The 12,516-nt window shown below is 33.2% G+C and overlaps 2 protein-coding genes and 1 long non-coding RNA gene across 3 annotated transcripts; 2 read left to right on the top strand and 1 right to left on the bottom strand.

Annotated features, from left to right (window-relative positions):
• The first annotated feature begins 56 nt into the window (after nt 1–56).
• Nucleotides 57–944, top strand: LOC135122279 (ribonuclease H2 subunit A-like). The gene is made up of 4 exons (XM_064046474.1): nt 57–191; nt 242–313; nt 605–728; nt 788–944. Exons 1-4 carry the CDS (start codon nt 95–97, stop codon nt 942–944), a joined length of 450 nt encoding a protein of 149 aa, XP_063902544.1. The 5' UTR covers nt 57–94.
• A 134-nt stretch (nt 945–1,078) lies between these two features.
• On the top strand, nt 1,079–2,761 carry LOC135122275 (uncharacterized). The gene is made up of 4 exons (XR_010279313.1): nt 1,079–1,141; nt 1,482–1,569; nt 2,411–2,534; nt 2,596–2,761. It is a non-coding gene; the product is annotated as an uncharacterized LOC135122275 (long non-coding RNA).
• Nucleotides 2,762–3,679: 918 nt separating this feature from the next.
• Nucleotides 3,680–12,343, bottom strand: LOC135122277 (uncharacterized). The gene is made up of 21 exons (XM_064046472.1): nt 11,674–12,343; nt 8,377–8,468; nt 8,167–8,286; nt 7,673–7,784; nt 6,896–7,005; nt 6,406–6,499; nt 6,281–6,340; nt 6,155–6,214; nt 5,538–5,869; nt 5,321–5,482; nt 5,116–5,245; nt 4,988–5,053; nt 4,832–4,938; nt 4,724–4,777; nt 4,598–4,674; nt 4,486–4,545; nt 4,354–4,417; nt 4,177–4,296; nt 3,973–4,104; nt 3,854–3,908; nt 3,680–3,741 (listed from the first exon to the last, which is right to left on the bottom strand). The coding sequence occupies exons 1-21, from the start codon at nt 12,341–12,343 to the stop codon at nt 3,680–3,682; spliced, it is 2,739 nt and encodes a 912-aa protein (XP_063902542.1).
• Between the last annotated feature and the right edge of the window lie 173 nt (nt 12,344–12,516).

Here is a 12,516-nt window from a genome sequence, read left to right as displayed (position 1 = left end):
GCATATTAAAGTTTTCAAACCCACTAAGTTTTTTATATATACAAAAAGCTCACGTAGTTGTTGTGCTTTTGTTTCTGCACGCTTAAAAGCAATGATGAGGACGTTTACTATATCGTCCTCTATCCCAGAAATTTGTAAGACTGAAAATTGTTTTTTGGGCATAGATGAAGCAGGAAGAGGTCCGGTTTTAGGTACAAGTTTTTATATTATAAATATTATGTAAACATATCAAACTTACTAGGGCCTATGGTATATGCCGTCCTTTTCGCTCCTATTATAAAAAACACTGAGCTAACTTCACTTAAATTTAACGGTTGTTTTATTTACTATTATTTGGTAACACAGTTCAATATCGAGAAAGCGGTCAAAATGTTACTTCTTCTGTGTTGTTCACTGTTTGAGCTTAATAATTAATATTGTGTGCTTTTGCTTTAGCCAGAAGTTACATATATCTTTTTAAAGGTCTAAGCTAAATTATATATATTTTTGAATGGTAAAGAGTTTTAATTACTCACAAGAAACGGAGTTGTTGGATTTTTAGCATAAACGGTTTTTTAATAAAAATTTACCATTTATCTCCCTCTTACTAATTAAAACTTTTCAGATTCAAAGTTAATAAAGGAAGACAAGAGAGAAAAGTTATTTAAACTAATAAAAATCACAGAGTATATAGGATGGGCAGCAACAGTAATTTCTCCTTTAGACATTTCTGCCAAAATGTTGCAAAAGTAAATCGTTTAGCAATATATCTGTGAATCTTTTGTATATACTATAAATTAATTCAAAGGGACAAAGTTAGCTTAAATTCTTTGGCTTTTGATGCTACTGTTGAACTTATTAAGCACACCTTAAGTAAAGACGTTAGTTTGAAAACCGTATACGTGGACACTCTCGGCCCACCAGGAACCCATCAAGAAAAACTCTCAAAGGTAGCTACTTTGTAAAAGAAAGGTTCCTTACCTTAAATTTATTTAGTCAAAAATAATTAAACCGGAAATATTCTTATTTTATAGAAGAAATTTATTTAATAATTATTAAAAGTGTCATATATACGAAGGTTTTCCCTAAAATCAAGTTTATTGTGGAAACTAAAGCAGATGCTAAATATCCGATTGTTAGCGGGGCTAGCATCTGTGCTAAAGTATTATATATAATAGTAATTTCTTTAGCAGATCTTAGGAATTTTTTTTTAAGCTTTTTTGTTTGTTTCTCTTATATAATTGGGCGAGATTGGATTTTTTTAAACGTTGACCTTTTTAAAAGACAGCGCGTCTAGCATATGTTATAAAGTTTTTAAGTTTGCATATTTTGTTAAATATATTTGAGGCATAAATTTGGTCAAAATTAAAATCCCAACGCTTTCATAGATGAGTACTATTTATTTACTCGAAAAACTTAATATAAAAAAATGGGTAAAATAATAGTTATTAAAATTAATCTTTTGCTTTTCACCAAATAATTAGCAAAACATTTTTTTTTAGGTTACCAGAGATAAATACTTGCGAGAATGGAAATTTTCGGAAGATTTACCTAAAGAGGATAGAAATTTTGGTCCAGGTTACCCGAGCGGTTCTCAATTTTCTATACTTAGATTTTGTATTTTTCGAAGTTTAACAAGTTTAACTAAACCAAGTTTACTTTCAAGTCTGAAGTTTTTATATTTTAATTACCTTCATTCCTTTATAATATCAAAACAGGAAACTACATACTTTACTTAAATATTTTTGGATAAAATATATATTTTCTTTAAAAAAAATGTCTCCGCAAGGGCACATCCGCGTTGCCCACTTTTAGTAGAACTATTTTTAATTTCCAATATTTTTTTTAAAAAAATTTATTTAATAAAGGGAGAGTTGTACCTGTATAGAAGGCTACAACATGTCCTAGTCATGCAAACTACAAAACATTTATAAACGATTCTCTTCCTCATTAAACATTTATTTAAATTAAAGGATTTTATTCAAACTTTATGCTTAATTGTGATATTGATTTTTTCTTTGTTGTCCACAAAAACATAATTTATCCTTTTAACGTTCTTGAGACCTCCAAAAAGCGATTCATTCGTGATAAAGCTGTCGAGAACGTGAGTAGAGACGCTGTAAAAAGCGTTTCAGAACATGTGTAAATTATTTTAGTTCACTAATTAGAGTTATTTGTTTAGCTTTCTCGATAAGTAGTTTTAGTAAATGACGTATGTTGGCAATTCAAAAAATAAGATTAAAAAATTCCAAAAGGAATTTAACTTTGTTGTATTGTGTTGTATTATGATTTCTCATAGTTCGTCTCTTCTCATGACATGTGCTTGTTAAGAATTTGCTTTAGCTAGTATCACGTGCTCGTATTCGACAGTAAAATACGCAACACCACGTGGTCTTTCGGGTTGCCTGACTGGTTTTTGTTACAACTGCAGCGTCAACCACCATTGCGTGGCTCCGAGCGAATGTTGATGAGGTTTTTGGCTTTCCCACTATCGTGAGGTTCAGCTGGGACACTGCGAAGAAGATTATTGAGAGCTGCTGCAAGCGAGTAAAGTGGTCTACTGAATTGAACACGTCCGCAACATTTCACGGGAGTCACGCCTTCTTACACTTGTAGGGATACCGAAGAGGAGGAGAACAGATCCCATAAAAGAGCAAAAGTGGAAACTACTAAGCGGAAACGACCGGCTTTTTTTCGGGAAAGGCAACTGTCGAGCTTGCATGAACTCGAATTTTAGCTTAATTTAACTGTACGAAACACCACCTTCTCTATCAGCCTTATAGAAACTGGAATAAATGCGAGTATTAACAGGAAACTTAACATTGTACAATTTTTATTTCTAAAGCGATATGCGCAATTATATTAGTGCAAAGTTATTGTGGCGCTTTTTACTCCACTTTACTTTGATTCGTTTATGGCTATCCCCGTGTTCGATCGAGCCAACAGACTTCGAATCTCGAGCTTTTAAAAAGAGGTAGAGCCGCATACGTCAGATTTGGAGCTAAATGTTAACTTTGCATCATATTGTTATAGTAAAATGTGTAAATTACAGGTTTCTATACTTTTTATATAGTGCGTTACATTTGTATTAGTTATTATTACCTATTTTATTCGGTTTGTTTATTATCTTAATTTATCCTCCTATGTTAAAGCCGATAGTGGGCTGCAATAAACAGAGCTGAACCTTCCTCAAAATTATATTTATTTTTCTGCTTAAGGGTGAATAGCTTTGCACAAGGTCGTAAAGATTGCCTCACTATGTAATATTTTCTGCCCACTACATGGTTTATAAAGTTATGGTTATCTATTTTCCACGACTCAGTGAAAGTAATTTATAACTAGTTGGATAAATAGTTTAAATTTGCCTTTTGCCAAGCGTAGTTTACTTTAAAAATATCAAAGTTTTCTTTTATTAGTAGTTTATTGGTGTGTATGACGAACATAGCAAATAGCGACTTGCAGAAAATTTCAAGGGCTACCGCTTGTGCTGATTGGTAATATAAAGCGTTGAATAAAGCACTTTGCGTCCCGAAGAAAACGGATGTGCTGATTGAAAAGCAATTTTTACTGCCTTAAGAGGAAAAACTTTTTATAAAGGTAAATTTTATTAAATTTAAGCCAAATGTGTATAGAAGTGTTTTCTTTTAATAATTATTAAAAAAAAATATCGCTTGAGGGTATTAATATATCATGATAAGCTTTAGCTTCCATTTTTAATATGATTGTCAAGTTGTAGAATGGCAGGGTCGTCCACGGGGGAGCCTGTTATAATTATTATATAATGCTATTGAAAACTATTGGTAGCCGTGCAGGAATGTTAAACATAGTAGATGACGAACAAACTATTATATTGTTAAACACATGATAACTGAACCTTGCTGGATGAGCCACTTCCTAAAGTCTTTCAACTTTTTTAAGTCCATTTGGCGCTGTTGAATAGACAGTTTTTTAAGAGAACTTAAAAAAAAGCTTCAAATAATATAAAGTGCCCACGTAGTCCACAGGAGCGCCTTGCGGCAGGAAGCTCCGATCAAAGTAACGCAGTTTGGATTCGAGGTTCAATACGTGCCGGTGCAACTTTTGGTTTTCTTTATATAACTTCATGGAATTTGTCTTGTGCTTGGCCTGCTCCGCAGCAGAAAAGAAAAACTCAATAGAATGCTCTTAAAAATAAATTATAGTAGAGCTGATAAACACTTTATCAGTTTCGAGTTGTGCTTTAGAAATGCGGAACTCGTCAGCCATAGCAGCCAGGCGACTCTCTAATTCGTCCATTCTCTTGTTCTGATCCGCCATTAAGCCAATTAGATGGTGTATCTAATAGGGTTAAAACCAATCACTGCAAGTTGCGTTTTACTTTCGCGGACAGTAGACCTTTTCATCTTTTTCCTTCAAAAGCAGCAGTGTCTCTTTATTTTTTTCAGCAAGCATTTTATAGCTTAAAGAGAAAAAAAAATTGTTTTTACATAAAGTTTTTTATATACAATAAGGATTGCCACGTGTTACTTGGCCTCTAAGTCAGTTCTCTTACTCACATGGCGTTTGTCTCTTTGACGGACTTGTCTACTGCCCTCACTTATATTAAAGAGTGACTGCCGCATACATGCAACCAGCTTACAGAGAGGAGAAGCCGTGCCCAGCGAGTAATGCAGCGTCATTGCGGAAAGAACCATCACGTGTTTCATCATAGACATTCTTTCATAATAATAATAAATCTTTAATTTTACATAAGAAAAAAGGATACTTTTCTGTCTCTCTTTCTTTCTTCCTTAACTTCACGCCGTAAACGATGCGCATCCTTAATATAATTACCATTACATTCATTAAAGAGTATGCCAAGCGTTGGAGAGACCAAAGACGGATCGAAAGAATATCTAAACTGAGGTTGTGAGGGATTTGTAAGGCAGCACCCGACAAGTACACTGCAGCTCAGTTTTTTCACGAGTTCGCAAGCATTTTCTATTCTCTAAATTATAAGAAAGCACTGACCCAATAATAATTGTATTACTATCTAAAGGGACCAATGAGAGCTGATAACTTTGATTAAGACCAACCAGACTGGATAGTCGGAGGGCTATTGGGTAACAATAAATTAAGTTTTGTAGAGCTTAAAAGTTATCTAAGTTAAGAAAGCACGCGCTTGAGCCAGGATACGATCGGAATCGCAAAGCGAAACAACGATGGTGGCGTGTTTCCTTAGAAACTTCATAGTGTCCTCCTCACTTCCAAATATTTCCTTTCCAAAATGTTGACAAAAGGAAGTGCACTACAAAAGCAGACCCCCCCCCCCAAAAGTTCCCAGTTAAAAGAGTAACAATAACACGGCAAGCATAATGAGGACCTCTTCTGAGGAGTGCAGTTTTTTCGAGTTAACAATAATATCACAAAACTTAAAAGAAAACATCACCGGCCACCGGCCATTGACCTGTGCGACTAATTCAGGCACACCACGCGTTTTCCAGATGGAAAACACAAAAAGGAGAGCACATGCGTCGGGGTCAAGCTTAGATAGACTTGGGTTAGTCTTGACATAATTGGAGGCTTCATATAGGCCTTACAATTATTCTGTCTCCCTCTATAAGGTCGATCGATTCGAAGGTAGTCCCGCTGGGCGAGTGCAAGATGTGCAGTTCTTCAAGTTCTCGTTGGGTATCGAGCAGGAGTGTCCGGAGGCGAGTCAAAAAGCGGGCCCTCGTGATCACTTCCTCCTCGCTACGTGGGTCCATCAGTGAGACCATCTCCTCCTGACTATAACGCAAGGAGGAGGGACTATGTGGTTCTTGTAGGTGAGTAGCTCCTCTGTGATGGTGGCAATGGGAGAGTGGAGGATCTGCTAACGGCGGTGAAGTATGAAGGCTCGTCGAACGAACTTTTTCCCAAAGTCTGTTTACTAGTAAATTCGTAGTTATATTGCCAACTAGCGTTAATATATTTACTATATAATAGTGCACTTTATAGAATATGACTGGTATACATAAATATTAGTAACAATTTGGGGGCAAAGTAATTTATTTTGTGGAATAAGAAACTGATAATATAAAGTATAGATTAAATTGTTCAATAAAAAGTAAAAATAAAAAATATAATTAAACAGTAGCATGTTTTAAAATTTTAAAAGTACAAAAGGTGTGTAAAATTACCAAAAAAAATTTAATCGGTTGTTAAATATAGTTACCTAGTTCCTCTCTTTCATCATTATTCTCCTCAGAAACAAAAGTAGTTTCCACGAGTTCACCTAAAAACGAAAAGACCAATATTAATAACAATAAGGCAACAATAAGGTTAACTAAAGAAAGCTAACTTAGACTTTCTTTTTTGGCGTCAGCGCGTTCCTTTTCTGATTCTGAGTAATATGTGTGCTCTGATTAGCGTTTAAGGTAAATTGTAGAGAGTTTAACAAATTAACCAAAAAACATATATAACCACCTGATATCTTAGATAAATCATATCCATCAGAATCATCAGATTGTGGGGACATGAGCTTTATATGTACGTCTAGGTGGCCGCCGTTAAAGCAGCTCTACTTTTAAAGTGTGGTCAGTAAGCTAGTAATTGTAATTACTACGACCAGCGTGCCAATCATTGCTTTAAAGGACATTGACGTCTTTCAGGCTTGTCGTGTAATAATTTGTGTAGAATGTTTATAATTAATTATTCCTATTTCTTGTACACTTTTCTTACCGATTACTCCGCATTTAAATTTATATAACCAGAATTCTTAAATGCTTTTTTCATGGTTAATTTAAACAATGTAAAGGGAAACTTTAGCTCCGCTTTAAAAGGTTAATGCATACCCTATTAGAGTACTTATTTTATTTTGTACATAAATTAATGTTTTAACACTTATGAAAAGTCCCGGGACTAACTAATTAAACAAAACTTTTTTTGCAAAATTAAACCTCTATAATACAATAACCTTTTTCAAGAGCGATACAATCAGCCCAAAGCTTTTACAGCCTTTGTTTTTGCCTTCAATGTAGGTCTCTATTTCAGCGATGACTTCTTCCTTTGATCCATATCTCTTTCCTGAAACAGTTTTTTGAGATTAGCAAAGAGATAATGGTCGCTGGGGTCAAATTTGGAGAATACGTCGGGCGCGAAATCATACCGAACTTCAGCTCATGCAATTTTGTCGATCGTAGCTATCGACTTGTAACACGGTGCATTGTTTTAATGCTGGAAGAGTCCTTTTTTTCCTCACTACATGGGGCCTTTTTTCTGTAATTTCCTCCTTCAATGGAACCAATAGTGTTATTATATGATATTTACTATACAAGGTTTTACCTTTTTTTAAGGTAGCTAGCCGATAAATATTGTGCTATCCACACCCATAATACGCAGGTTATAACCTTTACAGTTTTTATTTTTTGCTTTCCACTCAGATAACTGCCGATTTGACTCTGAAATGTAATGGGTTTCGTCCATTATTACATACCGCAGTTAAAAATTCTTTTTATTTCGTTTGAACAGCTTTAAACAACTGTTCGAATCATAAACACGTTGTTTTTAGTACACTGTGAGCAAACGCGGTGCCCGTTTGGAATAGAGTAAGTTTTCTCCTGCCCAAATTTCATGCAAAATTTAAAGCTTACACGTTACATTAACATACTTGCAGTGTTCAGCTAACTCACACAATTTCATTTTTTGATCGCCAACGACAATTGTGTATTTATTTGAGGTTTTTTAAAGTAACTGTCTTTTTCTTTTATTTGGGTGTCCAAAGCGTTCAGCATCATTGGTGTCCGTAACGCCCCGTTCAACCCAGCAAACACCCTACAAATCGGTTTTTTCGCCAGAGCAGATTCCTTATAATACTTTTTAAGTCATTGTTAAACTTGAACTGTATTATTTTCCATTAAAAACGGTGCTTATTCAACGCACGAGGTTTTTTTTCCCATTATTATAAAAATAACAAAGGTTAAGTCACTAATATTTCAAAATTTGATAACTAACGGATGAAATGTTATCAACTATTTACAGTTCATGTGAAGGTTGATACCAACTGAAAACGGTAAGGGCTCTTTACAAGACGGGACCACTATGGGTCAGTCCTAGGACTTTTAGGTGACGTGTCAATTGGCTACCTAGACTTAGATGTTTTTAAAAGAAGCCCTTGCACTATTATTGTTTCCGTAATATTTTATCAAGAAAAAAAATAAAATTCGTGAAAACTCTACAATTCGATACAAGTCTCTGAATTTCTCTATCGAGTGCACTAGTTCCGTGGGATAAGTCAGTATGCTTGACAGCCGTCAACGCGGCGCATACGTCGCGGCAAAGCTCAAGACAGTTGTTAGGATTTGATACCTTAATAAATAATTTCCCTAAGCGTCAACTTTTTGGCGGGTGGGAAATTTAACAAAAGTAATGCGCAAATAGCATAGTATTATTACGCACTCGCTCGGGCGTTAACGCTGCGTCGACTGTGGCAGTGTTGCAAGTATAGCTACTCAAGCTGCCGAGGCTACTGACTTTGCGCGCCCTATTTTCTGCGCAAAAAACACTTTAGTATTCGCTGCTTGCGAACGGGTAGTCGTCATTCAAAATGCTACTGGGCACAAAAACTCTGCTTTTCTTTTGCTTACCTTCTGTTAAACTCTAATACATGCCCTAATTAAACGCACTTTTCCGACGCTTCCTTAATTTCGATTTAAGTTTTTTTGTGGTTTTTTCTTGTTAGCTATATACACTTCAGTTAAATGAACTCCATGTCGTGAAGCTAATTAAAAGTTAAAGATATAATAGTTGCATTTACACATATGTAAGAGTCAAATAAAATTTAACTATGAACGTGTTAATAATATGCGAGAGCGCAGAGATGCGTATATTTAATACGACGTACTCGCTTCAGATTTACAATCTTTCGGATAAATGCGACGTAATTTAACTAAATATTTTCTGGACTTTCTTTTGTTCTTTCTTTTGTTATTTATATTTTAGTGCTATAGTTTAATCGTAAGAACTATGCTATGCGAAGCGGAGGTTAAGAACTATCATTCCAAATTAAAAGAAAAAAAATATGCAAAGAAAACTCGTTGCAGGCCAGTCTTTAAGACTTGCTCTGTAACGAAGCGGGGAAGATTGTTACACCTATGAAGATGGTAAATGTTATGAAACCAGAAAATTTTGTTAACAATATATATAACTTTATTTAATATATAATTATAAAAATGAATAACGCCCTCTCACGAAGAGAAAAAACACAACTCAAGTCACTATTTTTGAAGCTGGCATCCTATGGCTGATTTTCACACAGATTACAAACGGATTAATCTGTATTCCCCTCTTCAAGAGGAGCCAAGGCACGAGTGCACACCCGCGTACGCTCTATTACGATTCTGGAGACCGTAAGATTCTCTGACGATAATAAGCGCCCAAAGATGAACTTATAAGACTTTATATAATAAGGAGAAATAAACAAAAAGTACAAATCAACCTTGAACAATAATAGTTAACAGAGCTGAGCTCTTAGAGAAAGAGCACAGCTAATGCAACCCATAGAAGAAACAGAACTTAGAAATTGGATGTAGGAGCAATAGTAACTTAAAGAAAAACTATGCGATAGGCGCTTTATATAAAGAAACTAACAGATTTAGCCCCCTCACCTTAAGGCTAAAAGCCTTAAATATATGCTTAAGCGCTAAAAACGCAAATCTTAAAATTTTTATGCATCTGTGCATATAACATAATATCCAATGAAAATGATAATATGGGCGCATACTAGGTTCATGGCGCCCCCGAAATAGTTATATGACTGGAAAGGCTAAAAAAAAACAGTTAAAAAACAACCTTTCAGAGAGTCACGGACACTTGACCTGATGTCATTTGGCTGGCTAGTAAAAGACCACTCAGACTTAAGAGGGAAACCTTCAGGTCACACCCTCCCTTTTTTTATTTTTCTAAAAACCTGGGGGTATTACATGAAATACTAAGTGCGTTAAACCGCTTGAACCAATTTAAATAGTGAAAACCTTTAGGTGAATTCTTCCCTGCTTATTTTTACGGTTGATAGATAAAAGTACGCTTTTTCCAGAGACCATAAGTCTTTTAATACTTTTATATTTCTAGAATTTTAAGTCGTGAAAAACTCACAGTCGTGCTTTTGTTACGTGTTTATTTGTGTTCATTTGTTAGTGTGAATGCATTTTATTTAGAACAACTTGCGTACCCTACAGTCTTTCTGACCTTCTTTAAGTAATTTAATAATAGACTGAGATATAAAACGACCATGGAAAGAAAAAATATAAAGTTATAAAAATTATAAATTTTATGCAGAAAAAAATTAATTTAAAACTTTAAAGTTTACCGAGCTACAAAAACCAGAGATATCTATAGTATGCTAGAATATCTTGTCGTTTTGCAAAAAAAATAGTGGTAAACAAAATTGAAGGGAAAAGATAAAAGTTTTAAAAGATCAGGTCTACGTTACCAAATTAAAGTTTTAGTTGGGACTTTTCGTTGCATTTAATATAATGTCGTAAGAAGTGGAGTAATGTTGCTAAGAGGAAACGGGTTTAATTAAACTTAATAATGTATGTTAGAGACCATGCAATTTAAAAGTTTGGAAGTGTAATAGTCAAAAATGATATTTTACTTTGTCGTTTTTGTGATGTGGTTTTTATTAAAATAAAACTATTACTTTATATAAATTCAGTTGAACTATTATAGGTGACACCTTACCTGATGACACCAAACTCTCTAGAAGGTTGTTAACTATTATTAAACAATTCTATATACTCGTAAAAATTTTTTGTAAATTTAATAAGATAACTGATTATGTTTATATATGAATGTAACTCTGAAAATTTACTTCAAATCTTTTTTATTGATATAATAAATCTACTTTCTATTAATAAAAAAGTAAAAGCTAGAAAATTTTTTTTTGCAAATTTTATATATTTCGTTAGAGCCCTATGACGAAAATTAAGTCAGCTTGAACAAAGAAAGTTAATGACTTTACGAAAATATTTTAAATAAATAATTATAAATTTCAAAATATTAAACTTTATTAATGGAACTGTAATTTTAATTTTTTTAAGCTTTTTAGTAACAATAGTATAATTTTACAAAGATAACAAAGATAACATTATCTTAATTTGGTAACAAAATAATCAATTGATCTTTTTTTAAAAAAATTGCTAAATGTAGAATTATTTTTTATTACATCATTCTTTTATTTCTATTTATGGCATTATAAATCTATTAATCTTATCTAAATTTTTCGAGCTCATCTAGAAGAGATTCAAAGAATTTAAGATAATTTCATTAAAACTTTTTAAAATTTTAAGTTCTAAAAAATTAATTTTTTTTTAATCAAATTATTGAATTATTTACACATAATCGTGGAAATATTTGAATTTAAATACGATGAGGATGTCCAATAATACTAGTAATTACCTATTGTAAAATAACGAGTCGAATTTTTTTTAACGGTTTTAGAAATAGATTGATAAGCATAGTTACCTTTCGCATTTCTTTCTCTAATGCAAGACATAACTATTTATTTCAGGTTTTAAATCTAAAAATGTAATTTTTAATAACTTTCAAAATTTTGTGACTAATAGCAGAAAATATTTATCTAAACTTTAAGAATTGTATGCCTTATTGTTATGAAAATGAAATTAAAAAAATAAAAGATTAGTTATTCTCACATTTATTATAATAAAGTCCCATTTACTTCTAAACTTAGTTTACCTGCATCGAAATTGCTTACATTTGTTTCCTTCATATCAAATAAAAAATTGGCTAACAATCGTTCATCTTCAAGATTAAAAATGGTGTCCTGGTCCTTTACCATTGAACTTTGTAGTTCACGCACAAAATCGCTAAATTGGTCATATCTTTGCAACATGGGCATAATACTACTTGTGGAGTCTATAATTTCGCTAATAGGAATATAATGATATAGATAAGGAGTAAAGTTATAATTTTCCAGATTTATATGAAAATCGGAGCACGCTTTTATACCGGGGGGATCGAGTTTCATGACTACAGGGTCACTACTTTGACTTTTTAAATTTTTACCCACTGTAGGCTTAATATCTTCATGTACTTGGTTCGCGGTGAAATTAAACTTTTCCTGTTCTAAAGTGTTTTCCATTAAGGAATTGTCTTTCCCACCACCTTCCAACATCTTTTGTAATTTCTCACATACATTTAGTTTCGTGCCGGTTCTAGGTTGGTGGGCGTTGGTTGTGTGCTTTTCAACTTCATTTTTATTCTCTGTAGGTGGTTTGTTTTGTTTGTTTTTTTCTGTTTGCATTTCAATTTGCTTCTGGATTATTTTAAACCTTTCAATTTGTTGATTGTAAAGCATTTGCTGTCGTCTTTGAGTTTCACTTAACGTGGAACCCTTGGTGTCCATTAAAAATTTAATTTCATTTAAAGAGCTTGAAACACCATTATTTTTAAGCTTAAAGTTTTTTCTTTTCGTTTGTTTTTTAATTATTTTAAAATTCTTCCCTTTTCTTTTGATTTTATTATTAAATAACAACTTTCCATAAGAATTTAATTGAGATGCTTTTTTATAGTTTGTAC

The sequence above is a fragment of the Zophobas morio genome, unplaced genomic scaffold (assembly GCF_036711695.1).
Source record: "Zophobas morio isolate AGI-343-1 ecotype UQ-CSIRO unplaced genomic scaffold, CSIRO_AGI_Zmor_V1 ptg001059l, whole genome shotgun sequence".
Taxonomy (NCBI): domain Eukaryota; kingdom Metazoa; phylum Arthropoda; class Insecta; order Coleoptera; family Tenebrionidae; genus Zophobas; species Zophobas morio.
Note: the sequence above shows the minus strand (reverse complement) of the source record. Positions and strands in the feature narration are given on the sequence as shown.